A 27,451-nucleotide genomic window follows, 5' to 3' on the forward strand; every position below is an offset into this window, starting at 1 on the left:
TTTCTGCTCCATTTTTATTGTAGTCCAGAACTTACCCAGTGTAATTTAAATTGGTTTCTACTTGTTCATTTATTGTTTTTGTGGGGGGTACAGGTGTTTGGAACTCCTAACCTTCCATTTTATGGATGTCATGTTATCTACTTCTGTGTCAAGGAGACTGCAGACATAAGATCCACTCACATGCTATTATTATTACAGTAGTCTATACATTTCTCTCTTACATGTTAATAACACAGTTGAACTTGCATGTGCAAGATCATTAAGTTTTAGATCAGTGATAATACTGACAAAACAATATTAAACACTTTATTGTCATGAAATGTTTTACACTTTGACCTTTCAATTGATTTCCACAGCTGCTGACTAGTCATAAAATTTAGTTATTTGAAGTGTAAGAGTTAACTTTTAACTTCCTGATTGATTTCTCCTTGGATAAAAGCATGAGCAATACCAAAATGATAGAGTAATTTTTAAGTACTGCATATGAGCAAGATGTCTATGAAATCGCTCTCATTTCTGCTGCTACTACAGCTGACTTGCTATTTTAACTCTGGGTTTTGTGGAAAGGTGCTGGTGTGGCCAGTGGAATTTAGTCATTGGATGAATATGAAGGCAGTTCTGGATGAACTAGTCATGAGGGGTCATGAGGTGACTGTTCTAATATCTTCAGCTTCCACTATTACTGATGCCAACAAACCATCTGCTTTTAAGTTTGAGATTTTCCCTGTATCTTTAACTAAAGATGATTTTGAAAATGCTGTCAAGAATTTGATTGAGAAATGGACATATATGGCAAAAAATTCATTTTGGACAAATGTTTCATCATTGAGAGAATTGAAAAGTTTACTTTGGGAATTTTCTGGAATGCTTATGAAAATGTGTAAAGAAGTTGTTTCAAAAAAGAAACTTATAACAAAACTACAGGAATCAAGGTTTGATGTCCTTCTTGCAGATGCCGCTGGACCCTGTGGTGAGCTGCTTACTGAGCTACTTAGAATTCCTTTAGTGTACAGTCTCCGTTTTTCGCCTGGCTATTTGTTTGAAAAATATAGTGGAAAACTTTCATTCCCACCATCCTATGTGCCTGTTATATTTTCAGCATTAAGTGATCACATGACATTCATGGAAAGGGTCAAAAATATGCTATATGTACTTTATTTTGACTTCTGGTTCCAAACATTTGATGAGAAGACATGGAACGAGTTTTACAGTGGAGTACTGGGTAAGTCATCTTTTTGGTTGGTAACATGAAGTCCTAATTTTCCAAGTGCCTTGGAAGGTGACCACATAAACATAAAACCACAGGATTTTGTCTCTTACAAGATAATGAGGGAATGAAAATATAAAATGACCCATCAATCCCATAAATATTATGGAAACACTTAAATCATAGGGTAACATAGAACCTTGTGGCCCATTACTAGTACAGGACACTCCAGGAAACTGTAAACCACAAATTGAAGCACTTAAAACTTCTCTAAGCAATTATATATGTAACTCATGAAACTTCATCTTTTAACTTAAAAAGGTCCCTGGAAACCTCATAAAATATCTTGATAAATGAAGACAAGTAGGTTAAGGAATTAGAAACACATTTGTAGTGCGAGTATCTAGGTAGCATTTAGAAATTGTTTCTACTTGTGTAGCTCAGTTTCCATATATTATTCATTATATGCATAAAAGTTTCCTGATCGTATTTCATTATATCATATCATATTATATGTACACACACACATACATATATATTTGCTTTATCAAAGAACATGCACTTTCAAACAACTTTCTCTACATTATTTCAAATTCCTTTCCCCATATTACCTAATGTATTCATATGGCAATATTCTCATTAGATCTAGTATTCGTTGTTACTTTTGTTTTTCCTTTTCCTTTAAGGTAGACCCACTACATTTTTAGAGACAATTGGAAAAGCTGATATGTGGCTGATTCGAACCTATTGGGATTTTGAATTTCCTCGCCCAGTGCTGCCAAATTTTGAATTTGTTGGAGGCCTCCACTGCAAACCTGCCAAACCCCTACCTAAGGTCACCTACTCCTCTTTGTTGTGCTTTGTTAACTTTTCATTTTCAGTAAGAATAACCTTAAAAATTCTAGAATGTTGATTACAGTAAATCATATAAGGGAAGCTGGATAAAGTGACCTTCCAGTTAGAAACTGATATATTTCCATACCAACACAAGTACCTGAATTTCATTATCATTGCAAGATAAAGTGGGATACCTGGGAGACTGTGAAAATATGTCAGTTAAATTAAGGCCTTGATAATTCAAAATAATAGAGATAAAATATTCATTAAAGAATAATTACAAAGGGACAAGCATAGTCCAGAAATAAGTGCTAACATGCAGAGGAATGGTGTGGACACAGTTTCTGCCACCAGACACTCTATCTAGAAAGACAGAATGAAAGCAAGTAATAAAATGTGTTACTATAAGGAAAGATGAAAATGCCAAAGAAACATCCAGCAGGAATGATAGAAAATATCTTGGAGGCATTGATAATTATGGTGAATTCTAAAGGATGCTCAGGAATAATTGAAGGTAAGGAATACTGACATTTTAGGAATCTGTGAAGTTAAAATGGTTTGGAATGGGTAAATTTAACTAAGATGACCATTATATCTACTACTGTGGGCAAGAATCCCTTAAAAGAAATGGATTGGCCATATTGGTCAACAAAAGAGTCTGAAACGTGATACTAAGATGCAGCCTCATAAACAAAAGAATGATCTCTGTTCGTTTCCAAGGTAAACCATTCAATATCACAGTAATTCAAATTTATACCCCGACCAGTAATGCTGAAGAATCTGAAGTTTAATGGTTCTGTGTAGACCTACAAAACCTTTTAGAATTAACAGGAAAAGGACAAAAGATGCCCTTTTCATTATACGGGACTGGAATGCAAAAGTAGGAAGTCAAGAAACACCTGGAGTAACAGGCAAGTTTGGCCTTGGAGTACAGAATGAATCAGGGCAAAGAGAACTCATTGGTCATAGCAAACACCCTCTTCCAACAACACAAGAGAAGACTCTACACATGGACATCACCAGATGGCCAACACCAAAATCAGACTGATAATATTTTTTGTAGCCAAAGGTGAAGAAGTTCTATACAGTCAGCAAAAACAAGACCAGGAGCTGACTATGGCTCAGATCATGAACTCCTTATTGCTGAATTCAGACTTTAATTGAAGAAAGTAGGGAAAACCACTAAACCAGGTATGACCTAAATTTAATCCCTTATGATTATACAGTGGAAGTGAGAAATAGATTCAAGGGATTAGATCTGATAGACAGAGTGACTAAAAAACTATGGATGGAGGTTCAACATTGTACAGGAGACAGGGATCAAGACCATCCCCAAGAAAAAGAATTGCAAAAAAAACCAAAATGACTGTCTGATGAGGCCTTACAAATAGCTGTGAAAAGAAGAGAAGTGAAAAGCAAAGGAGAAAAGGAAAGATATATCCACTTGAATGTAGAGTTCCAAAGAATAGCAAGGAGAGATAAGAAAACCTTCCTCAGCGATCAATGCAAAGAAATACAGGAAAACAATACAGTGGGAAAGACTAGAGATCTCTTCAAGAAAATTAGAGATACTAAGGGAACATTTCATGCAAAGATGGGCTCAATAAAGGACAGAAATGCTATAGAACTAACAGAAGCAGAAGATATTAAGAAGAGGTGGCAAATATACACAAACCGCAGCTAAGTCGCTTCAGTCGTGTCCGACTCTGTGCGACCTCACACGGAAGCCCACCAGGCTCCCCTGTCCCTGGGATTCTCCAGGCAAGAACACTGGAGTGGGTTGCCATTTCCTTCTCCAATGCATGAAAGTGAAAAGTGAAAGTGAAGTCGCTCAGTCATGTCCGACTCTTAGTGACCCCATGGACTGCAGCCTACCAGGCTCCTCAGTCCATGGGATTTTCCAGGCCACAGTACTGGAGTGGGGTGCCATTGCCTTCAGAACTATACAAAAAAGATATGCATGACCCAGATAATCATGATGGTATGATCACTCAACTAGAGCCAGACATCCTGGAATGTGAAGTCAAATGGGCCTTAGGAAGCATCACTACGAACAAAGCTAGTGGAGGTGATGGAATTCCAGTTAAGCTATTTCAAATCCTAAAAGATGATGCTGTGAAAGTGCTGTCCTCAATATGCCAGCAAATTTGGAAAGCTCAGCAGTGGCCACAGAACTGGAAAAGGTCAGTTTTCCAATCCCAAAGAAAGGCAATGCCAAAGAATGTTCAAACTACCGCACAATTGCACTCATTTCCCGTGCTAGTAAAATAATGCTCAAAATTCTCCAAGCCAGGCTTCAATAGAACATGAACCGTGAACTTCCAGATGTCAAACTGAATTTAGAAAAGGCAGAGGAAACAGAGATCAAATTTCTAACTTCAGTTGGATTATTAAAAAAGCAAGAGGGTTCCAGAAAAGAATCTATTTCTGCTTTATTGACTAGGACAAAGCCTTTGACTGTGTGAATCACAACAAAGTGTGGAAAATCCTTACAAATATGGGAATACCAGACCACCTGACCTGCCACCTGAGAAATCTATATGCAGGTCAAGAATTGAACATGGAACGCTTAGAACTGGACATGGAATGACAGACTGGTTCCATGGAATCAAGATTGCCGGGAGAACTATCAATAACCTCAGATATGCAGATGACACCACCCTTATGGCAGAAAAGTGAAGAAGAACTAAAGAGCCTCTTGATGAAAGTGAAAGAGGAGAGTGAAAAAGTTGGCTTAAAGCTCACCATTCAGAAAACTAAGATCATTGCATCCGGTCCCATCACTTCTTGGCAAATAGACGGGGAAACAGTGGCTGACTTTATTTTTCTGGACTCCAAAATCACTGCAGATGGTGACTGCATCCATAAAATTAAAAGATGCTTACTCCTTGGAAGAAAAGTTATGACCAATCTAAGTAGCATATTAAAAACAAGAGACATTTCTTTGCCAATAAAGATCCATCTAGTCAAAGCTATGGTTTTTCCAGTAGCCATGTATGGATGTGAGAGTTGGACTCTATTGAAAGCTGAGCATGAAAAAATTGATGCTTTTGAACTGTGGTGTTGGACCAGACTCTTGAGAGTCCCTTGGACCTAAAGGAGATCCAACCGGTCCATCCTAAAGGAAATCAGCCCTGAATATATATTGGAAGGACTGATGCTGAAGCTGAAATGCCAATATTTTGGCCACCTGATGCGAAGAACTGACTCATTTGAAAAGACCCTGATCCTGGAAAGATTGAAAGTGGGAGGAGAAGGAGATGACAGAGGATGAGATGGTTGGATGGCATCACCAACTCAATGGACATGAGTTTGAGTAAACTCTGGGAGTTGGTAATATACAGGGAGGCCTGGTGTGCTATAGTCCATGGGGTCTCAAAGAAATAAACATGACTGAGCAACTGAACTCTACCTAACTGAACTGAACTAAGGTAAGGGAAGATACAAAAGAAAAGCATAGTCATGACAGTTACCAAGAAGTCCAAGTTCAGTCTAAACAGGAAGAGGCTGAGTAAAGAGGCAGAAAATGCTGGAGATTTAAGTTGCAGACATATAATTATAAGGAGTTTAGCACATCTAGTAGGACATAAAGGAGAAAATTAAAAAGGTAAAGAAAAGGGAGAGATGGTCACATTAAAAATAAAATCACAGGATATAGTTACCTTGTTGGATTGTAAAGTGGCAAGAGTGGAAAGGGACATCATTTAGCAGGTTGTTGCAAGATATAGGCAGTGATGGAAAACCAGACAAAAATGTCCATAGAGATATAACCACGCTATTTTATAATAATAGCACCAACCTCATATTGTACTTGAGGGAAAAATGTGTTAATATATGTAAATTATCCAAAATGTCACTGGCCCATACTCAGTGATCCAAAAGAAATATTATTTTCTTTAATTTGTTACTATCACATACTGTCAATAACCCAATGTTTGTCAGCCACATAGATCTAATTTCTAATTGAAATGATTTTCCTAATCATCAAGATTATATTATCCAGCAAACTGTCAGGGAATAGATATCCCATGGAATCTTTTAAAAGCAAATTTTAAGTTAACTAAAAAGGTAATAAAATAATTTAATAAATTCAACAAAATTTAGTTAAATAAAGCTTAATTGACATTTAAACTTTTTTTAGTATTAAGAAATTTAAGTTTGCACCATTTTTGTGTCTCCTGTCCAGAGAATATCCTTTAGCATTTGTTGGAGAGCTGGTTTGGTGGTGCAGAATTCTCTCAGCTTTTGCTTGTCTGTAAAGCTTTTGATTTCTCCTTCATATTTGAATGAGATCCTTGCTGGGTACAGTAATCTGGGCTGTAGGTTATTTTCTTTCATCACTTTAAGTATGTCTTGCCATTCCCTCCTGGCCTGAAGAGTTTCTATTGAAAGATCAGCTGTTATCCTTATGGGAATCCCTTTGTGTGTTATTTGTTGTTTTTCCCTTGCTGCTTTTAATATTTGTTCTTTGTGTTTGATCTTTGTTAATTTGATTTATATGTGTCTTGGGGTGTTTCGCCTTGGGTTTATCCTGTTTGGGACTCTCTGGGTTTCTTGGACTTGGGTGATAATTTCCTTCCCCATTTTAGGGAAGTTTTCAACTATTATCTCCTCAAGTATTTTCTCATGGTCTTTCTTTTTGTCTTCTTCTTCTGGAACTCCTAAGATTCAAATGTTGGAGAGTTTAATATTGTCCTGGAGGTCTCTGAGATTGTCCTCATTTCTTTTAATTCGTTTTTCTTTTTTCCTCTCTGATTCATTTATTTCTACCATTCTATCTTCTACTTCACTAATCCTATCTTCTGCCTCCGTTATTCTACTATTTGTTGCCTCCAGAGTGTTTTTTATCTCATTTATTGCATTATTCATTATATATTGACTCTTTTTTATTTCTTCTAGGTCCTTGTTAAACCTTTCTTGCATTTTCTCAATCCTTGTTTCCAGGCTATTTATCTGTGATTCCATTTTGATTTCAAGATTTTGGATCATTTTCACTATCATTATTCAGAATTCTTTATCAGGTAGATTCCCTATCTCTTCCTATTTTGTTTGGTTTGGTGGGCATTTATCCTATTCCTTTACCTGCTGGGTATTCCTCTGTCTCTTCATCTTGTTTATATTGCTGAGTTTGGGGTGGCCTTTCTGTATTCTGGCAGCTTGTGGAGTTCTCTTTATTATCTTAAAAAAAAAACTGGAAATAGAACTGCCATGCAACCCAGCAATCCCACTGCTGGGCATACACATCGAGGAAACCAGAATTGAAAGAGATACGTGTACCCCAGTGTTCATCGCAGCACTGTTTATAATAATCAGGTCATGGAAGCAACCTAGATGTCCATCAGCAGATGAATGGATAAGAAAGCTGTGGTACATATACACAATGGAGTATTACTCAGACATTAAAAAGAATACATTTGAATCAGTTCTAATGAGGTGGATGAAACTGGAGCCAATTATAGAGAGTGAAGTAAGCCAGAAAGAAAAACACCAATACAGTATGCTAATGCATATATATGAAATTTAGAAAGATGGTAACAATAACCCTGTATGCGAGACAGCAAAAGAGACACAGATGTATAGAACAGTCTTTTGGACTTAGTGGGAGAGGGAGGCGGGGGATGATTTGGGAGAATGGCATTGAAACATGTATAATATCATATAAGAAACTAATCGCCAGTCCAGGTTTGATGCAGGATACAGGATGCTTGGGGCTGGTGCACTGGGATGACCCAGAGGGATGGTATGGGGAGGGATATGGGAGGGGAGGTTCAGGATTGGGAACACGTGTACACCCGTGGCAGATTCATGTTGATGTATGGCAAAACCAATACAATATTGTAAAGTAATAAATCTCTAATTAAAATAAATAAATTTAAATTTAAAATAAAGTAAAATAAAATAAAAATATATATAAAAAAATAAATTTAAGTTTTTGGCAATCAGATGAGCAAGATGAAATGTAAAAAAAAATTTTGTAAGGCTTGAGGCTCCTTACCAGTGCTCTAGATAAAATGAAAAATCTTCTTCAACAATATAAATGTTGCCTTAGTAATTTGCAGCCAAATCCAAACCTTACTTGCTTTCACATCAGCATTTAAACCATTCTTCATTTGAAATCCCAGAGGTTTACATCTTATAGCATAAAAGAGATAACTTCATCTATTATAAGAGAACAGATGTTTTCTGCCTACACTGATCCTCTTGTTCAATTGCTCAGTCATGTCTGACTCTTTGCTACCCCACAGACTGCAGCACACCAAGCTTACCTGTCCTTTACCATCTCCTGGAGTTTCCTCAAACTCATGTCATTAAGTAGGTGATGCCATCCAACCATGTCATCCTCTGTCATCCCCTTCTCCTCCTGCATTCAATCTTTCCCAGCATCAGGGTCTTTTCTAATTAGTTGGCTCTTCACATCAGGTGACCAAATTATTGGAGTTTCAGTTTCAGCATCAGTCCTTCCAAAGAATAGTCAGGGTTGATATCCTTCAGGATTGACTGGTTTGATCTCCTTGCAGCCCAAGGGACTCTCAAGAGTTTTCTCCAGAACCCTATAGAAAACCTCAGTAAATGTTCCCTTAAGGAATGCAGGTCTCAACATCATAGATGCTTAACAGAATGAGCACAGAGAAAATCTACCCTGCATATATAAGAACCATAAAGACTGTACAGATTAAAAAAAAAGAGAGAGTCCACAATTTCTACCAATTGAATCTAAAACCATCTGTAGTTTCAAAATATAAGGGATTCTATGTATAAAGTAATATTCCTTATGAAAGAAAGCAGAAAATCTAGTCCGTTTTAAGTTGACTTAAGACATAAATAGAAAGCAATCTTTAGCCAACTGTTTTGTGGTCTCTTTTTAAAAATTAATTAATTTTTGTCTGTCCTAGGTCTTCATTGCTGTGCTGGCTTTCTCTAGTGGCAGAGCGTGGGCTTCTCACTGAGGTAGCTTACAGGTTCTAGACTTGCAGGCTCAGTGGTGTGGTGCTCGTGCTTGGTTGCCCCTGAGGATGCCCTGAGGCATGTGAGATCTTTCCAAACCGGGGATCAAACACACATTCCCTGCATTGCCAGGAGGATTCTTAACCACTGGGTCACCAAGGAAGTCTTGTGATCCCTTAATAGATCATTTTGTCTACTCTTTATTGATGGCAAAATGAAACTGATATCTTTTTCAAGGGTAAAATTCAATATCTGTTTTACTCTCTCTGTTTTTTAAACTGATTCCGATTTTATTGGAATGTAGCTGATTAACAATGTTGTGATAGCTTCAGGTGGACAGCAAAGGGACTCAGCCATGCACATACATGTCTCCATTTTTCTACAAACTCCCGTCCCATCTAGGCTCCCACATAACATTGAACAGAGTTTGCTATGTTATCATTTAGGTCCTTGCTGGTTATCCATTTTAGGTATAGCAGTGTGTAATATCTGTTTTGATTGCAAATTGCTTGGATTACCTATGGTAATCTTCCCAGAGCCCAAAGGCTGACATAGATAGTGAAAGTTCTGTGCTATCTAACCCTATTTTTGAAATTTCCATTTTTTCATTTCAGGAAAGTGATAATGTTAGTAGGAGGGGAGGTTAGGAGAAGAGGAAGAAGAATGAAGGGAAACATTAATAGTAGTATGATCATGATAAATTAGCAATATTTGCTATTATTTTCAAGCTGAGGAAACAAGATTTAATTCCAACTCAATGACTGTGAGGACTTCATTGCATAAGGAAACTGCTTATTCACACCATTAACTTTTCCAGTAATTATTGGATTCTAAGAAAATTTCTGCCCTTTTTAAAGAATTAGGATATTTGGCAAAAGGCATCGAGTCATAAAAATGCTTATAGATTTTGCTTCATAATATACTTCTATGAAACTATACAGAAAAAAATAATCAAGATGGCTTAACACAATAATTGGGCAACAATTCAAAAATGTCAATACTGGAAATAATAGAAATAAAGCAATGGTTAAATAATTTATAAATGCTCACATCATACCACTACAATGATTTCATCAAAGAATGCTTAATTACACTGTAAGCTGGAATTATATAAAATATAAATGCATATTCAATGATAAATATAAAATGCATATTCAATGATAGAAGTAGAATAAAGATTAGAATGAAAGCACAAATTTTAACATAATGTCCTCTATGTTTATCCAGGTTGTCGAAAATGGCAGGATTTACTTCTTTCTCATTGGTGAATAACATTATGAGTGTGTGTATTCATGCGTGTGTTTGTGTGTATATTTATCACATCATTTTTATGGATTCATCCATTGATGGGCACTTAAGTTGTTCCCTTGATTATTGCAAATATTGTTGCAATAAATGGGAGTGCATGTATTTCATCTACCTTATTTTTATTTTCTTTGGTTATATATGCAGAAGTAGAACTGCTGGCTCATACAGTAGATCTATTTTTTATTTTTTGAGGAAATTTCATTTTGTTTTTGATAAATATGGAACGAATTTACATTCTGATTGCCAGTGTAAAAACATTCACTTTTATTCACATTCTCACCAACACTTTTCTTGGTGGTGGATTTTCTAATTTTGAATTGCATTTCCCTGATAATTATTGATATTGATATTGATAACTGGTGGCCGTTTGGATGTCTTCTTTGAAAAATGTCTCTTGTTTATCTGCCTATTCTTTAATTGAATTTTTGTTGCTATTGTATTTTGTGAGTTCTATATATATTTTGGACCTTAGTTCCTCACTCAGTGTGTAATTGTGAAATTTTTCTCCCATTCTGTAGTTTGTGTTTTCATTTTGTTGATTGTTTCTTTTGTTGTGCAGAAGCTTTTAAGTTTGATGCAGTCCCACTTGTTGATTTTTTTTTTTTATGTCATATTCAAAAACAATCACTTTCAAGACTACTGTTAAGGAAGATCATCTCTACATTTTCTTTAAAAGTATTATGGTATCTGGTGTTATGCTTAAGTCTTTGATAAATCTGAGGTAATATTTTGAGGGTGTAAGATAGGGGTCTCATTTCATTTTTTTGCCTATGTTTGTTCAAGTTTTTCAGAGGTAAAAGAAGTGATTATTTTTTCCCTATTGGGTATTCTTGGCTCTTTTGTTGAATTTTGGTTGGCTATATATGCAGGGATTTTTTTCTAGACCCTGTATTATGCTTCATTGGTATGTGTGCATTTATAGGCCAGTACCATATTGCTTTAAATGCTATCACCTTGTACTTTAGCAAAGTAGATGGGCTTCCCTTGTGGCTCAGCTGGTGAAGAATCTGCCTTCAATGCTGGAGACCTGGGTTCAATCCCTGGGTTGGAAAGATTCCCTGGAGAAGGAAATGGCAAGCCACTCCAGTATTCTTGCCTGGAAAATCCCATGGATGCAAGAACTTGGCAGGCTATGGGGTCACAAAGAGTCAGACAGGACTGAGCAACTTCAATTTTGTAGTATAATTTGACATTTGGAGGTGTGATGCCTTTGGCTTTGGGTAGCATGGATATTTTAACAATATAAATATCCTGATCCATGAACATAGGATGTCTTTCCATTTATTTATGTTTTCTTCTATTTCTTTCAACAAAATCTTGGAGTTATCACTGCAAAGATCTTATACTTTACTGGTTACATTTCTAGTTATTTTCTTGTTTTTGGTCCTATTGCAAATGGGGTAGCTTTTCCATTAATAGTACATACAAATGTAACTGATTTCTCTATGCTGATTTTACATCCTGCAACTTTACTGAATTTACTGATTAGCTCAATTTTGTGGTTAAATCTATCTTTTCTGTGCAAAAATCTATGCCATCTGCAAAAAATGACAATTTTACTTCTTCCTCTCTGTTTGCGTGCATGTGTGCTTCGATACCCAGTTTTGTCTGACTTTGCAACCCTATGGACTGTAGCCAACCAGCCTTCTCTGTCCATGGAATTTTCTAGGCAAGAGTACTGGTGTGGGTTGCCATTTCCACTTCCAGGGGATCTTCCCTACCCAGGGATTGAATCCGTGTTTCCTGCATCTACTGCATTGGCAGGCAGATTCTTTACCACTGAGAAGCCCTCTTTTCTGATTAAGAAGCATTTTACTCTTTGTTTTGCCTAGTTACTGTAACTAGGACTTCTAGTACTATGTTGAATCAGTGTGAGAGTGGCATCCTTTTCTTGTTCCTGATCGTAGAGAAAAAGCTTTCAAGTTTTCATTGTTGAGGATAACATTAGCTTTGGGTTTCTGTGTGTGTGTATATATATATATATATATATACACACACACACACAAAGTCTTTATTGCATTGAGGTATGTTCCCTCTATACCTAAAAAAATGAGGGTTTCTATCATGAAAGAATGTTGTATCTTTTCAAATGCTTTTTTTGTGTTCATGTGCATCTGTTGAAATGACCAAGTTATTTTATATTTCATTCTATTAATGTAATGTATTACAAATATTTTGGGGTATGTTGGACCATCCTTACATCCCAGAGATGTATTCCATTGGTAATGATATATAATCTTTTAAATATTTTCTTAAATTCAGTTTGCTGATATTTTAGTGATAATCTTTGCATATACATTCAGTCTGGATATTGCCCTGTAGTTTTCTTTTCTTGTAAAGTGTTTATCTATTTGGTATCAGGGTAATGCTGTCCTTGTAGAATGAGTTTGAAAAGGTTCCCTCCAACCCCTTAATTTTTGGGAAGATTTTTCTGAAGCACTGACATTAATTTTCTTTAAATATTCATAGAAATTATCAATGAATGCATCTGGCTCTGAGTTTTGCATGCTAGGAGATTTTTGATTTATGATTCAATATCTTTACTCATTGGGACAGTTCAGCTTTTCTATTTCTTCCTAATCCATTCTTGGTTGTTTAAGTTGTGTGTTTCTAGGAAGCTGTCTATTCTTTCTAATGTGTAATTTGTTATCATGTAATTCATCATAGTAGTTTCTTATGATCCTTCATATTTTTGTCATATCAGTTGTAATGTCTCTTATTTCATTTTCACATTTTGAATCCTTTTTTTCTTGGTAAATCTAGTTAGATGTTGTCAGTCTTTTTTACCTTTTTGAAAAAACAGAAAAAGAGAATGTATGATATCACTTGGACCCAGAATCTAAAAATGCCAAACTTGTAAAAACAGAAGTAATATAGAGGTTACCAAGGACTAAAGTATAGGAGAATAGGAGAGATGTTTAAGGATACAAGTTTGCATCTTATAGTAAATAAGTTCTAGAGATCTAAAGTACAGAATAGTGAATATACACAACAGTATAATATTATAATCATCACACTTTCCAAGGGACTATATCTTAATTATTCCCACCAAAAAAGCTATGATAATTATTAGACATAATAAAGGTTCAATCAATAATAAAATGGCAATCATATTATAAAATATAAATTATCAAATCATTATACATCTGAACTTATATAATCTTCTATATAATCTATATGATTGTATAGATTATATATCTATATTATAATATAATCTTCTATATAATCTTCTAAAATTATTATATAATTTTCTATATAAGATATATTTCAATTTTTTCTAAAAACATGTAAATTTGAAACTAAGGAATATCTGGATAGAGAGTTTAGTAAATCTGTTTCCTATTTTAATTTTCTGTGCTTTTGCATATTTTTTTTTGCCATGTCTGTATTATTTTCATAAAAATTACCAGGAAATGAGAATAGCTAATACATACCAGTAATTAATTTGTGAAAAGTGAATATATTATAATAATAGCAAACAGATGCATCTTTCACAGTATAGATGAAGCACCATTGGCTAGCAAGTCATCGAGACTAAATATTAAAGACAAATAAATTTAAATCCTGCTACAGGGAGTTGGTGATGGACAGGGAGGCCTGGCGTGCTGCAATTCATGGGGTTGTGAAGAGTCAGACACGACTGAGCGACTGAACTGAACTGAACTGAACTGGTCACTAGAATGCATACATTACCTGGATGCACCATGTGAGACATAAGAAAGTTTAGTGGCCTTATCACTGTGACTGATATCATTAGGGTGAAATTATATTCTGAAAAAATGTGTTACACAATATGTAGTCTGCAATATTAAAGTCTGAACATTTTTTTCATTTCTTTTTTCTGTTAAAAATAGTTTTGAAAAACAATGATACCAATAATTAGGATCAGAAAGTATACATTCTATGATAGAGGAATTCAGTCATTATCTCAAGAGAGAAAAGAATAGTGAATTTAAAACAGAAGAAAGAAATAAGAAAAGGTGAGTACATGGATTGGATCAGCTATCCAGGAAAATTTTGCTCATCTACATTTTTTGTAATGGAGTATATTGAGAAATGTGAAATTCGTCTGTTAATAGTAGAATAAAATGTAACAATTTTTAAAAATGAAATGGAGTCAAGAATCATAAGACAAAGTAATTCAGAAACAGTTGCCAGAAAATACAGATTTATTAGGACCTGGCATGCTGCAGTCCATGGGGTCGCAGAGTCGGACATGACTGAGCGACTGAAGTGAACTTCTGAGGAGCTTTATTTGGTCTGAAGTGAACTCGAAACATGACCAGACCTCTACTGCAGAAGGCCATGGGGTACCTCTCCCACTGTGATCCTGGGGGGACTGAAGTGATGATGTTAGGGTCCCTCACATAGCACATCCTACTCTGACAACAATTATACAATATTAGTTCAGAATAAAGGATGCCATATATAAACAAACTCAGTAATATGGTAACTTAAATATGTGACTGCTCAACCATTGCTGTTATTCAATTGCTAAATTGTGTCTGACTCTTTGCTATTCAAGCATATCTCTGGGTTATATGTTAAATTCATAGGACTGTTTCATAGAACTTTCAAACTACAAGCCAGACTCTTCAATATCAGTCATTAGTAATTTAGCAAGGCAGAGTTGGAAAAATTCTGACAAAGTTTCATGTAAGAATATGAGAGAATGACAGACATAAACAAATTTGAATCATGGATTTTTCTTAGTGCTGATAGTAAGGAAAATGAAATCACAATGAATAAACTAAAATTTAAAATAATTCTCCAGAATGTATGAAATAAATAAATAAATTATTAGATCAGATCAGATCAGATCAGTCGCTCAGTTGTGTCCAACTCATTGCGACCCCATGAATCCCAGCACGCCAGGCCTCGCTGTCCATCACCAACTCCCGGAGTACACTCAGATTCTCGTCCATCGAAGCAGTGATGCCATCCAGCCATCTCATCCTCTGTAGTCCCCTTCTCCTCCTGCCCCCCAATGCCTCCCAGCATCAGAGTCTTTTCCAATGAGTCAACTCTTCCCACGAGGTGGCCAAAGTACTGGACTTTCAGCTTTAGCATCATTCCTTCCAAAGAAATCCCAGGGCTGATCTCCTTCAGAATGGACTGGCTAGATCTCCTTGCAGTCCAAGGGACTCTCAAGAGTCTTCTCCAACACCACAGTTCAAAAGCATCAATTCTTCAGTGCTCAGCCTTCTTCACAGTCCAAGTCTCACAGCCATACATGACCACTGGAAAAACCATAGCCTTGACTAGACAAACCTTTGTTGGCAAAGTAATGTCTCTGCTTTTGAATATGCTATCTAGGTTGGTCATAACTTTCCTTCCAAGGAGTAAGCGTCTTTTAATTTCATGGCTGCAGTCACCATCTGTAGTGATTTTGGAGCCCAGAAAAATAAACTCTGACACTGTTGCCACTGTTTCCCCATCTATTTCCCATGAAGTGATGGGACCAGATGGCATGATCGTCATTTTCTGAATGTTGAGCTTTAAGCCAACTTTTTCACTTTCCACTTTCACTTTCATCAAGAGCCTTTTGAATTCCTCTTCACTTTCTGCCATAAGGGTGGTGTCATCTGCATATCTGAGGTTATTGATATTTCTCCTGGCAATCTTGATTCCAGCTTGTGTTTCTTCTAGTCCAGCGTTTCTCATGATGTACTCTGCATATAGTTAAATAAACAGGGTGACAATATACAGCCTTGACGAACTCCTTTTCCTATTTGAAACCAGTCTGTTGTTCCATGTCCAGTTCTAACTGTTGCTTCCTGACCTGCATACAGATTTTTCAAGAGGCAGATCAGGTGGTCTGGTATTCCCATCTCTTTCAGAATTTTCCACAGTTTATTGTGATCCAGGCAGTCAAAGGCTTTGGCATAGTCAATAAAGCAGAAATAGATGTTTTTCTGGAACTCTCTTGCTTTTTCTATGATCCAGCAGATGTTGGCAATTTGATCTCTGGTTCCTCTGCCTTTTCTAAAACCAGCTTGAACTTCAGGAAGTTCACGGTTCACATATTGCTGAAGCCTGGCTTGCAGAATTTTGAGCATTACTTTACTAGTGTGTGAGATGAGTGCAATTGTGTGGTAGTTTGAACATTTTTTGGCATTGCCTTTCTTTGGGATTGGAATGAAAACTGACCTTTTCCAGTCCTGTGGCCACTGCTGAGTTTTCCAAATTTGCTGGCATATTGAGTGCAGCACTTTCAAAGCATCATCTTTCAGGATTTGGAATAGATCAACTGGAATGCCATCACCTCCACTAGCTTTGCTCGTAGTGATGCTTTCTAAGGCCCACTTGACTTCACATTCCAGGATGTCTGGCTCTGGGTGAGTGATCACACCATCTTGATTATCTGGGTCGTGAAGATCTTTTTTGTACAGTTCTTCTGTGTATTCTTGCCATCTCCTTAATATCTTCTGCTTCTGTTAGGTCCACACCATTTCTGTCCTTTATCGAGCCCATCTTTGCATGAAATGTTCCTTTGGTATCTCTGATTTTCTTGAAGAGATCTCTAGTCTTTCCCATTCTGTTGTTTTCCTCTATTTCTTTGCATTGATCGCTGAAGAAGGCTTTCTTATCTCTTCTTGCTATTCTTTGGAACTCTGCATTCTGGTGCTTATATCTTTCCTTTTCTCCTTTGCGTTTGGCTTCTCTTCTTTTCACAGCTACTTGTAAGGTCTCCCCAGACAGCCATTTTGCTTTTCTGCATTTCTTTTCCATGGGGATGGTCTTGATCCCTTTCTCCTGTACAATGTCATGAACCTCATTCCATAGTTCATCAGGCACTCTATCTATCAGATCTAGGCCCTTAAATCTATTTCTCACTTGCACTGTATAACCATAAAGGATTTGATTTAGGTCATACCTGAATGGTCTAGTGGTTTTCCCTACTTTCTTCAATTTAAGTCTGAATTTGGCAATAAGGAGTTCATGGTCTGAGCCACAGTCAGCTCCTGGTCTTGTTTTTGCTGACTGTATAGAGCTTCTCTATCTTTGGCTGCAAAGAATATAATCAATCTGATTTCGGTATTGACCATCTGGTGATGTCCATGTATAGAGTCTTCTCTTGTGTTGTTGGAAGAGGGTGTTTGTTATGACCAGTGCATTTTCTTGGCAAAACTCTATTAGTCTTTGCCCTGCTTCATTCTGTATTCCAAGGCCAAATTTGCCTGTTACTCCAGGTGTTTCTTGACTTCCTACTTTTGCATTCCAGTCCCCTATAATGAAAAGGACATCTTTTTTGGCTTTTAGTTCTAAAAGATCTTGTAGTTCTTCATAGAACCGTTCAACTTCAGCTTCTTCAGCGTTACTGGTTGGGACATAGACTTGGATTACTGTGGTATTGAATGGTTGGCCTTGGAAACGAACAGAGATCATTCTGTCGTTTTTGAGACTGCATCCAAGTACTGCATTTTGGACTCTTGTTGACCATGATGGCTACTCCATTTCTTCTGAGGGATTCCTGCCCGCAGTAGTAGATATAATGGTCATGTGAGTTAAATTCACCCATTCCAGTCCAATTCAGTTCGCTGATTCCTAGAATGTTGACATTCACTCTTGCCATCTCTTGTTTGACCACTTCCAATTTGCCTTGATTCATGGACCTGACATTCCAGGTTCCTATGCAATATTGCTCTTTACAGCATCGGACCTTGCTTCTATCAACCCCTCGTCCAAGGTAAGGAGCAATGGCTGCACTTTGCTGGAGCAGCCGTGAAGAGATACCCCATGCCCAAGGTAAGAGAAACCCAAGTAAGACGGTAGGTGTTGCAAGAGGGCATCAGAAGGCAAACACACTGAAACCATACTCACAGAAAACTAGTCAATCTAATCACACTAGGACCACAGCCTAAGCCATGCCCATGGGGCAACCGAAGACGGGCGGGTCATGGTGGAGAGATTTGACAGAATGTGGTCCACTGGAGAAGGGAATGGCAAACCACTTCAGTATTCTTGCCTTGAGAACCCCATGAACAGTATGAAAAGGCAAAATGATAGGATACTGAAAGAGAAACTCCCCAGGTCAGTAGGTGCCCAATATGCTACTGGAGATCAGATGGTAAAGAATCTGCCTAAACTGAGGGAGACCAGATTTGATCCCTGGGTAGGGAAGATGCCCTGGAGAAGGAAATGGCAAATCACTCTAGTATTCTTGCCTGGAGAACTCTATGGACAGAGGAGCCTGGTGGGCTACAGTTCATGGGGTATCAAAGAGTCAAACAGGATTGAGCGACTACACTTTCACTTTCAAAAACAGTATGGCGTTTCCTCAAAATTTTCTAAAATAAAATTTTTGTGTTTAATACTGAAAAACACAACTGACCACAGTCAATGATGTGAAGTTAGCATGTTCAAGAATCAAGAGGGCAGGAGGGAAATTACTTTATAAACTAACTATATATATATGGTAAGCATAATACACACTTTCGAATTTAAAACCTGTCAATAAACACTGTTTCTGTTGAGTTGCTCAATTGTGTTTGACTCTTTGCCACCCCATGGAGCAGCAGCATGCCAGGCTTCCCTGTCCTTCACTATCTCCTGGAGTTTGCTCAAACTCATGTCCATTGAGTCAATGATGTTATCCAACCAGTTCATGCTCTGTCATTCCTTTTCCCCCCTACCCTCAATCTTTTCCAGAAACAGGGTCATTTCCAATGAATCAACTCTTCGCATCAGTTGGCCAAAGTATTGGCCAAAGCATCAGTCCTTCTGATGAATATTCAGGACTGATATCCTTTAGGATTGACCAGTTTGATCTCCCTGCTGTCCAAGGGACTTTCAAGAGTCTTCTCCAGAACCACAGTTCAAAACAATCATTTCTTTGGTACTCAGTCAACTTGATAGTCCAACTGTTTCATCAATACATTACTACTGGAATAACCATATTTTTAGTGTATGGACCTTTGTCAGCAAAGTGATGTCTTGGTTTTTGAATACACTGTCTAAGTTGGTCACAGCTTTCCTTCCAAGCATCTTTTAATTTCATAGCTACAGTCACCATTCACAGTGATTTTGGAGCCCCCCCAAAATAAAGTCTCTCACTGTTTCCATTGTTTCCCCATCTATTTGCCTTGAAGTGATGGGACCAGATACTCTGATCTTAGTTTTCTGAATGTTGCATTTAAGCCAGCAATTTCACTCTCCTCTTTCACTCTCAAGAGGCTCTTTAGCTCCTCTTCACTTTCTGCCATTAGGGTGGTGTCATCTGCATATCTGAGTTTGTTGATATTTCTCCAAACAATCAATTCCAGCTTATGTTTCATTCAGCCTGGCATTTCGCATGATATACTCTGCCTATTACTTAAATAAGCAGAGTGACTAGATACAGTCTTGAGTTAGTCTTTTCCCAATTTTGAACCAGTTTATTGTTCCATGCCCAGTTCTAACTGTTGCTTCTTGTCCTGCATACAGGTTTCTCAGGATGCAGGTAAGGCAGTATTCCCATCTCTTTAAGAATTTTCCACAGTATGTTGTCATCCACACAGTCAAAGGATTTAGCATAATCAACAAAGCAGAAGTAGATGTTTTACTGGAATTCCTTTGCTTTTCCTATGATCCAACAGATGTTGGCAATTTGATCTCTGGTTCCTCTGCCTTTTCTAAACCAGCCTGTACACCTGGGAGTTCTCAGTTCACATACTGTTGAAGCCTAGCACCAATACATATGATGTGGCAATTCCTCTTCTGGTTATATATACAAAAGAATTGAAATGAGGATCCCAACGAGATATTTTCACACCATATCCGTGAAAGCAGTATTCATAAGAGCCAAGAGGCTGAAGAAACTGAAGCATCCATAAACAGAATAAACAAAATGTTGTAGATACAAAAAGATGGGGTATTACTTAATCTTTAAAGGAAAATTCTGACACATGTCACCACATGAATGAATCTTATAACTAAGTGAATTAAGCCAGAGGTGAAAAGATAGACTGTACAATACAACTTGAAAAAAGGATCTAATCTAATCTGTTGAAACATAGAGTATAATAATGGTTCCCAGGGACTGAGGAAAGATGAAAATGGAGTTTCTTAGTGGGTACAGACTTCCATCTTTGCCAGATGAAAAAGTTCTGGAGGTTGGTGCACAATGTGAATATAGTTAACTTTATTGAACCATATTCTAGGAATGATTAAGATGGTAAAATTTTATGTTGTATTCATTTTACCATGATATTAAAAAAAAAAAAAAAAACAGTGACTACTCTAATAATTTCTAGACTGTCTGATTTTGTCTCTTTAGTTTTTTTTTTTTTTTTTTCCTGGCAAACTTTCCAATACTGTTTGCTATGCTGTTGTTGCTCATTCGTGATGAAGTAAATTCTTTTTCACAGGAAATGGAAGAGTTTGTTCAGAGCTCTGGAGAAAATGGTATTGTGGTGTTTACTTTGGGGTCAATGATCAGTAACATAACAGAAGAAAAAGCCAATGTAATTGCATCAGCTCTTGCCCAGATTCCACAAAAAGTATGTAAAGTAACTTAATAGTAGATAAATACTTAAGGAAACTATTAAATTCTGTAAAAAGCCCTGATTACAGATATATTATGCAAGAAGGACAAACTATTAAGATATCTCCAAATTATCTCAGATTTATTAAAAAAAAAAATATATATATATATATATATATATATATATATATATAGTAGATGGTAGAACAGTACATAGAATGTCTTCCTGACATTAAATTTGGATTAACACTGTAATCACAAAGAAACTATGTAAGAGATACAGTGTGAATTTTGGTATTGTAATGGTAGTGTGGACAAGAAAAGAAATCACCAAATTCTGTCTTGTTATTTGCCCATTTTCCCAAAGGACTCCTGAAGACAAAATACACATACAGATGTTCTCAGGAGTTGAATTTTCATGGTATATGTGGCCTCTCAATAATGTTTAGCAATATTTATAAAAGTCTGGAGTGCTTCTTGCAGTTTGTACTTGCCAGGAATTCCTGGTCCCTTTTACATTCCCTAAGTTGTGGAACAGACCTAATCAATGTGCTTTCCAGGTTGCTATTCAGAGAAACGTTGGCTTCTCTTATTGCCTAGGCTAATTTTTTGCTGAAAAACTAAAGTTACTTTACATTCACAGAGCACATAGAAGTTAAACACTAGTAAATTATAATCTAGCTTATAAGAATTGCTTGGAATTACAAAACTGGTCCTTACTTTGCTACTATACCCAGAGACCGTATTAATCAATACTTTCGGTGCTTTCTGCTTCATTGTTGAAGCATTTAGGGTCAGTTGAATAACGTTAGTGTCACAATTATGAAACTTTTTCAACAACCTTGTTGTCCCTTACAAATTACCAACTGACTCTTTTTTTCTAAAGGTAAAACATTTCCAAGCCTAGTATGATAATACTGTTAATAATCTGATGGTGGCGGTTTAGCTGCTGTCATGTCCGACTCTTTTGATCTCATGGATTGTACCCTTCAGGCTCCTCTGTCCATGGGATTCTCCAGGCAAGAATACTGGAGTGGGTTGCCATTTCCTTCTCCAATAATCTGGATTTATGTAAAAAAAACTCCAGTTCATTGTTTTTGGAAGTAGTATTTAACAATTTGTAATCTAAATGAAATTATATTTCCTAGACAGCCCTAATTAACTTATTATTAATAAACTATAAATAAGCAGAGTATTTCTCTTAAGTTGCTGATTGCATGCATTTTCTTCTCTGCAGTAAAATTGCAAAATTCTAATAAAATGAGTTATATTAACATGTGGATATAAGTAAACACTTATAACAGTTAAAAAGAAATTGGTGAATAAACTTAAAATGAGATTTAGAATACAAACTAAAACAAAAATATGTGATTTATTAAAAATTTGCCATAGTCTTTCTGCCCTAGAAATAAGATCAAAATGCAAAAATTTCTTAAATATTTGAATTTGTCATTGAAAACCTATTTGTCTATGTCATCATATGTGACATGTCATGATAGCATTCCATCTCAGATTGAACCTGAAAATGAGTACATCAAATGTGGATATTGTTATTCAGTAGTATATTAGTAGTTATTATCAATTAAGGCCTCATGCTCTGATTTACTTATCTGTTATGCAGAGGCATTTAAATTTTATTTGCTTAAAATTTTAACACTATGACTTTGAAGTTTAACTCATGGAATAAGGTATTTCCTTTACCTTAACAGGTTCTATGGAGATATGATGGCAAGAAACCAGATACCCTAGGGCCCAATACTCGTCTGTATAAGTGGATACCCCAGAATGACCTTCTTGGTAAGACTTGGCAGAAAAATATTGAAAACATGAGTAACACCTGAGCAGAGTGATTCTACTTGAATAGGAAACAAACATCCAACATTTATTATTCAAAAACTCCTTTGAGTTTAAGTAAGACAACTTTACTCCTTCATTGCTATTTTTAGCCCCAGAGGAAAAAAAAATGAGAAAATTTAAAGGCATTGTGTTATACATGGTCACATCCTTTACATCCAGAAGCAAAATATGTTTACTTTGGGTATAATTACTTTTCACTGTGAAATTTTAAGTAACTCTGTGCACTGTTCTGTGTATGAATTCTCCCCTTACACCTATCTTTTCCATTCCTTCAGTTTAGTTCAGTTCAGTTCAGTCATTCAGTTGTGTCTGACTCTGCCACCCCATGAACCGCAGCACGCCAGGCCTCCCTGTCCATCACCAACTCCCGGAATTTACCCAAACTCATGTCCATTGAGTTGGTGATGCCGTCAAACCATCTCATCCTCTGTCATCCCCTTCTCCTCCTGCCCACAATCTTTCCCAGCATCAGGGTCTTTTCCAATGAGGCAGCTCTTCGCATCAGGTGGCCAAAGTATTGGAGTTTCAGCTTCAGCATCAGTTCTTCTAATGAACACTCAGGACTGATCTTTAGGATGGACTGGTTGGATCTCCTCACTGTCCAAAGGACACTAAAGCGTCTTCTCCAACACCACAGTTCAAAAGAATCAATTCTTCTATGCTCAGCTTTCTTATAGTCCAACTCTCACATCCATACATGACTACTGGAAAAACCATAGCATTGACTAGATGGACCTTTGTTGACAAAGTAATGTCTCTGTTTTTTAATATGCCCTCTAGGCTTTCCTTCCAAGGAGTAACCATCTTTTAATTTCATGGCTGCAATCACCATCTGCAGTGATTTTGGAGCCCAAAAAAATAAAATCTGCCACTGTTTCCCCATCTATTTGCCATGAAGTGATGGGACTGGATGCAATGATCTTATCTTTCTGAATGTTGAGCTTTAAGCCAACCTTGTCACTCTCCACTTTCACTTTCATCAAGAGGCTCTTTAGTTCTTCTTTACTTTCTGCCATAAGGCTGGTGTCATCTGCATATCTGAGGTTATTGATATTTCTCCCGGCAATCTTGATTCCAGCTTGTGCTTCTTCCAGTCCAGCGTTTCTCATGATATACTCTGCATATAAGTTAAATAAACAGGGTGACAATATACAGCCTTGATGTACTCCTCTTCCTATTTGGAACCAGTCTGTTGTTCCTCCAGTTCTAACTGTTGCTTCCTGATCTGCATACAGGTTTCTCAAGAGGCAGGCCAGGTGGTCTGGTATTCCCATCTCTTTCAGAATTTTCTACAGTTTATTGGGATCCACACAGTCAAAGGCTTTGGCATAGTCAATAAAGCAGAAATAGATGTTTTTCTGGAACTCTCTTACTTTTTCTATGATCCAGTGGATGTTGGCAATTTGATCTCTGGTTTCTACCTTTTCTAAAACCAGCTTGAACATCTGGAATTTCATGGTTCATGTATTGCTGAAGCCTGGCTTGGAGAATTTTGAGCACTCCTTAGGGATATTTTTAATGATACTTGGAAATAAGAGTTCCTCTTTTTATTACCTGTGACTCTCCAATTTCTATCAAAAAATCCATATCTTTTATATCAAGTGGTCACACATTTCATAATAAATTGTAGCTTTTCCTTCTTCTGGTTCGACTACCACTCCCATTTACCCTTCTTGTTGCCTTGACACACTTCCTTTCAGACTAAATGGCTTCATTATTGTTTTAGAGATTATATTTCTGACATGCCCTTCCTGTTTTTGTTGCAAAAATGTTTTCTTTTACCCAGAATTACCTTTCAGGTTTTTCACCTACCAATCTTGGATTCATTTGTGAAGTTCAAGTGACATCGCTCTTTATGAAGTCTTCACTTACCTCTCCAGCAAACTTCAGATCAGATCAGATCAGTCACTCAGTCGTGTCCAACTCTTTGGGACCCCATGAATCGCAGCACGCCAGGCCTCCCTGTCCATCACCAACTCCTGGAGTTCACTCAGACTCATGTCCATCGAGTCAGTGATTCCATCCAGCCATCTCATCCTCTGTCGTCCCCTTCTCCTCCTGCCCCCAATCCCTCCCAGAATCAGAGTCTTTTCCAATGTGTCAACTCTTCACATGAGATGGCCAAAGTACTGGAGTTTCAGCTTTAGCATCATTCCTTCCAAAGAAATCCCAGGGCTGATCTCCTTCAGAATGGACTGGTTGGATCTCCTTGCAGTCCAAGGGACTCTCAAGAGTCTTCTCCAACACCACAGTTCAAAAGCATCAATTCTTCAGCACTCAGCCTTCTTCACAGTCCAACTCTCACTTCCATACATGATCACAGGAAAAACAATAGCCTTGACTAGATGAACCTTTGTTGGCAAAGTAATGTCTCTGCTTTTGAATATGCTATCTAGGTTGGTCATAACTTTCCTTCCAAGGAGTAAGCGTCTTTTAATTTCATGGCTGCAGTCACCATCTGTGGTGATTTTGGAGCCCAGAAAAATAAACTCTGACACTGTTTCCACTGTTTCCCCATCTATTTCCCATGAAGTGATGGGACCAGATGGCATGATCTTCGTTTTCTGAATGTTGAGCTTTAAACCAACTTTTTCACTCTTATTCTGAATTCTGAAGCAATTTAAACACAGTTTCGTATGTTATCTAAAAGACACTGCTTATTTCAGTTGTTTTATAATGCTCATTTCTCATTTTATTTTTAAGACTTTTAATTAATAATTTTACTGAAATTCACTCAATTCTAGGTCACCCAAAAACCAAAGCCTTTATAACTCATGGTGGAACCAATGGCATTTATGAGGCTATCTACCATGGGATCCCTATGGTGGGCCTTCCTTTGTTTGCTGATCAACCTGATAACATTGTGCGAGTGAAGGCCAAGGGAGCAGCTGTCAGAGTGGACTTGGAAACAATGTCATCAAGAGATCTGCTCAACGCATTGAAGGAAGTCATTAACAATCCTTCGTGAGTATATTTGTTTCACTACATTTGGTGGTAACAAATACAACAATTGCCCCACAAGCTAGCTCATTTTATAAATTGATGTTTCTTTGCTTTTCCTTTAGCTACAAAGAGAAGGCTATGTGGTTATCCACCATTCAACGCAATCAGCCTATAAAGCCCCTGGACCGAGCAGTCTTCTGGATTGAGTTTGTCATGCGCCACAAAGGAGCCAAGCACCTGAGGCCAGCAGCCCACAACCTCACCTGGTTCCAGTACCACTCTCTGGATGTGATTGGGTTCCTGCTGGCCTGTGTGGCAACTGTTGTATTTGTCACCACAAAATGCTTTCTCTTTTGTTACCGCAAGTTTGCTAAAACAGGAAAGAAGCAAAAAAGGGAGTAGCTGAAGGCGTTATGCCCCTAGATGGAACTCCTCCAGTTTATTCCAGCACAAAAGAGTTATGATGAGCTTCCCCTGTGACAAAACAACAATTCACAATTTAGCATCAAAATTGTTTTCAAGAGATTTTATACCTGTTTACAAATTAGAAATAAGTCATGCCAAGAATAAAACTGGTGAAATCTCCAGTGAGAATAAAGCTATAGGGTATATATTGAAATGTACTCTTTTAATTCAAAAGCTATACTGAAAGATTGAATTTAACTGTGTTTCACAGGTTATGCATAGTACAAGTACAGTAACAAATCTATTCATAGTATCCATATTATATTGTAGATATTCAGAATTTTTACTCTATTTTGGTATAGAATTCTACAGTTTTGTCTTGCTATAGAAGCTATTCAATAATTGGAATTGTATCAAAAGATGCACCCCTTCATTTTATTTGTGAGACCACTAACACTTGGATTTTACTATCCATCCAGCCTCAGCATCATTTTTTAACCTAAAGCCATGGCAAGTCATTTGCCTTCATCCATTTTAGCTTGTTTAGCAGTGGAATATTTGTTGAATTAGGAATATAGCAACTGCTACCTGCTTCATAGTATAAAACTGAGATATTTCTGAAAATCTTTGATTTCATTACCTAATTCTCTATTTTTGATTGTCTTTAAAATTAGTCAGCTTATTGGGAGTTTAAATTGGTACAACCACTATGGAGAATGATATGAAGTTTCCTTAAAAATCTACAATTAGAGCTACCATATGACCCTGCAATCTCCTCCTTAGCATGTATCCAGAGGAAAGCATAATCCAAAAGGATACATGCACTGTCATTGTAGCACTGTTTACAATAGCTGAGACATGAAAGCAAATTAAAAGCCCATTGAAAGAGGAATGGATAAAGATGAGGCACATATATACAATGGAATATTACTCAGCCATTAAAAATAATAAAATAATACCATTTACAGCAACATGGATGAACCTAGAGATTGTCATACTCAGTAAAATAAGTCAGACAGAGAAGAAGAAATATCATATGGCAGCCATTATATGTGGAATCTTAAAAGAAATGTTACAAATGAACTTGCAAAACAAACATACTCACAGACTTTGAAAATGAACTTATGATTGTCAAGGGGACAGATGTGTGGGAGGTATAGTTAGGGAGTTTGGGCCTGGCATGTACACACTGCTATATTAAAATGGAAAACCAAGAAGGATCTACTGTATAGCATATGGAACTCTGATTAATGTTATGTGGCAGCCTGGATAGTAGGAGTATTTGAGGGGAAAATGAGTGCATGTATATGTATGGCTGAATCCCCTCACTGGTCACCTAAAACTACTACAACATTGTCAATCATCTATATCCCAATAAAAAGTAAAAAGTTAAAAAAAAAAATAGTAACCTGGTTGCTTTCATTACCATATTCAGCCCTTGATAAGGTGTATAAGGTCTCAGTTTCATATAAAATATATGTATA

The 27,451-nt window shown here is 36.9% G+C and overlaps 1 protein-coding gene across 1 annotated transcript; it reads left to right on the top strand.

Annotated features, from left to right (window-relative positions):
- The first annotated feature begins 458 nt into the window (after positions 1–458).
- LOC102398807 (UDP-glucuronosyltransferase 2B4) lies at positions 459–26,977 on the top strand. Its single transcript, XM_006080174.3, has 6 exons — positions 459–1,222; positions 1,894–2,042; positions 20,647–20,778; positions 22,472–22,559; positions 25,364–25,583; positions 25,685–26,977. Exons 1-6 carry the CDS (start codon positions 484–486, stop codon positions 25,962–25,964), a joined length of 1,608 nt encoding a protein of 535 aa, XP_006080236.2. The 5' UTR covers positions 459–483; the 3' UTR covers positions 25,965–26,977.
- The last annotated feature ends 474 nt before the right edge of the window (positions 26,978–27,451 follow it).

Source organism: Bubalus bubalis, chromosome 7, assembly GCF_019923935.1.
Source record: "Bubalus bubalis isolate 160015118507 breed Murrah chromosome 7, NDDB_SH_1, whole genome shotgun sequence".
Taxonomy (NCBI): Eukaryota; Metazoa; Chordata; class Mammalia; order Artiodactyla; family Bovidae; genus Bubalus; species Bubalus bubalis.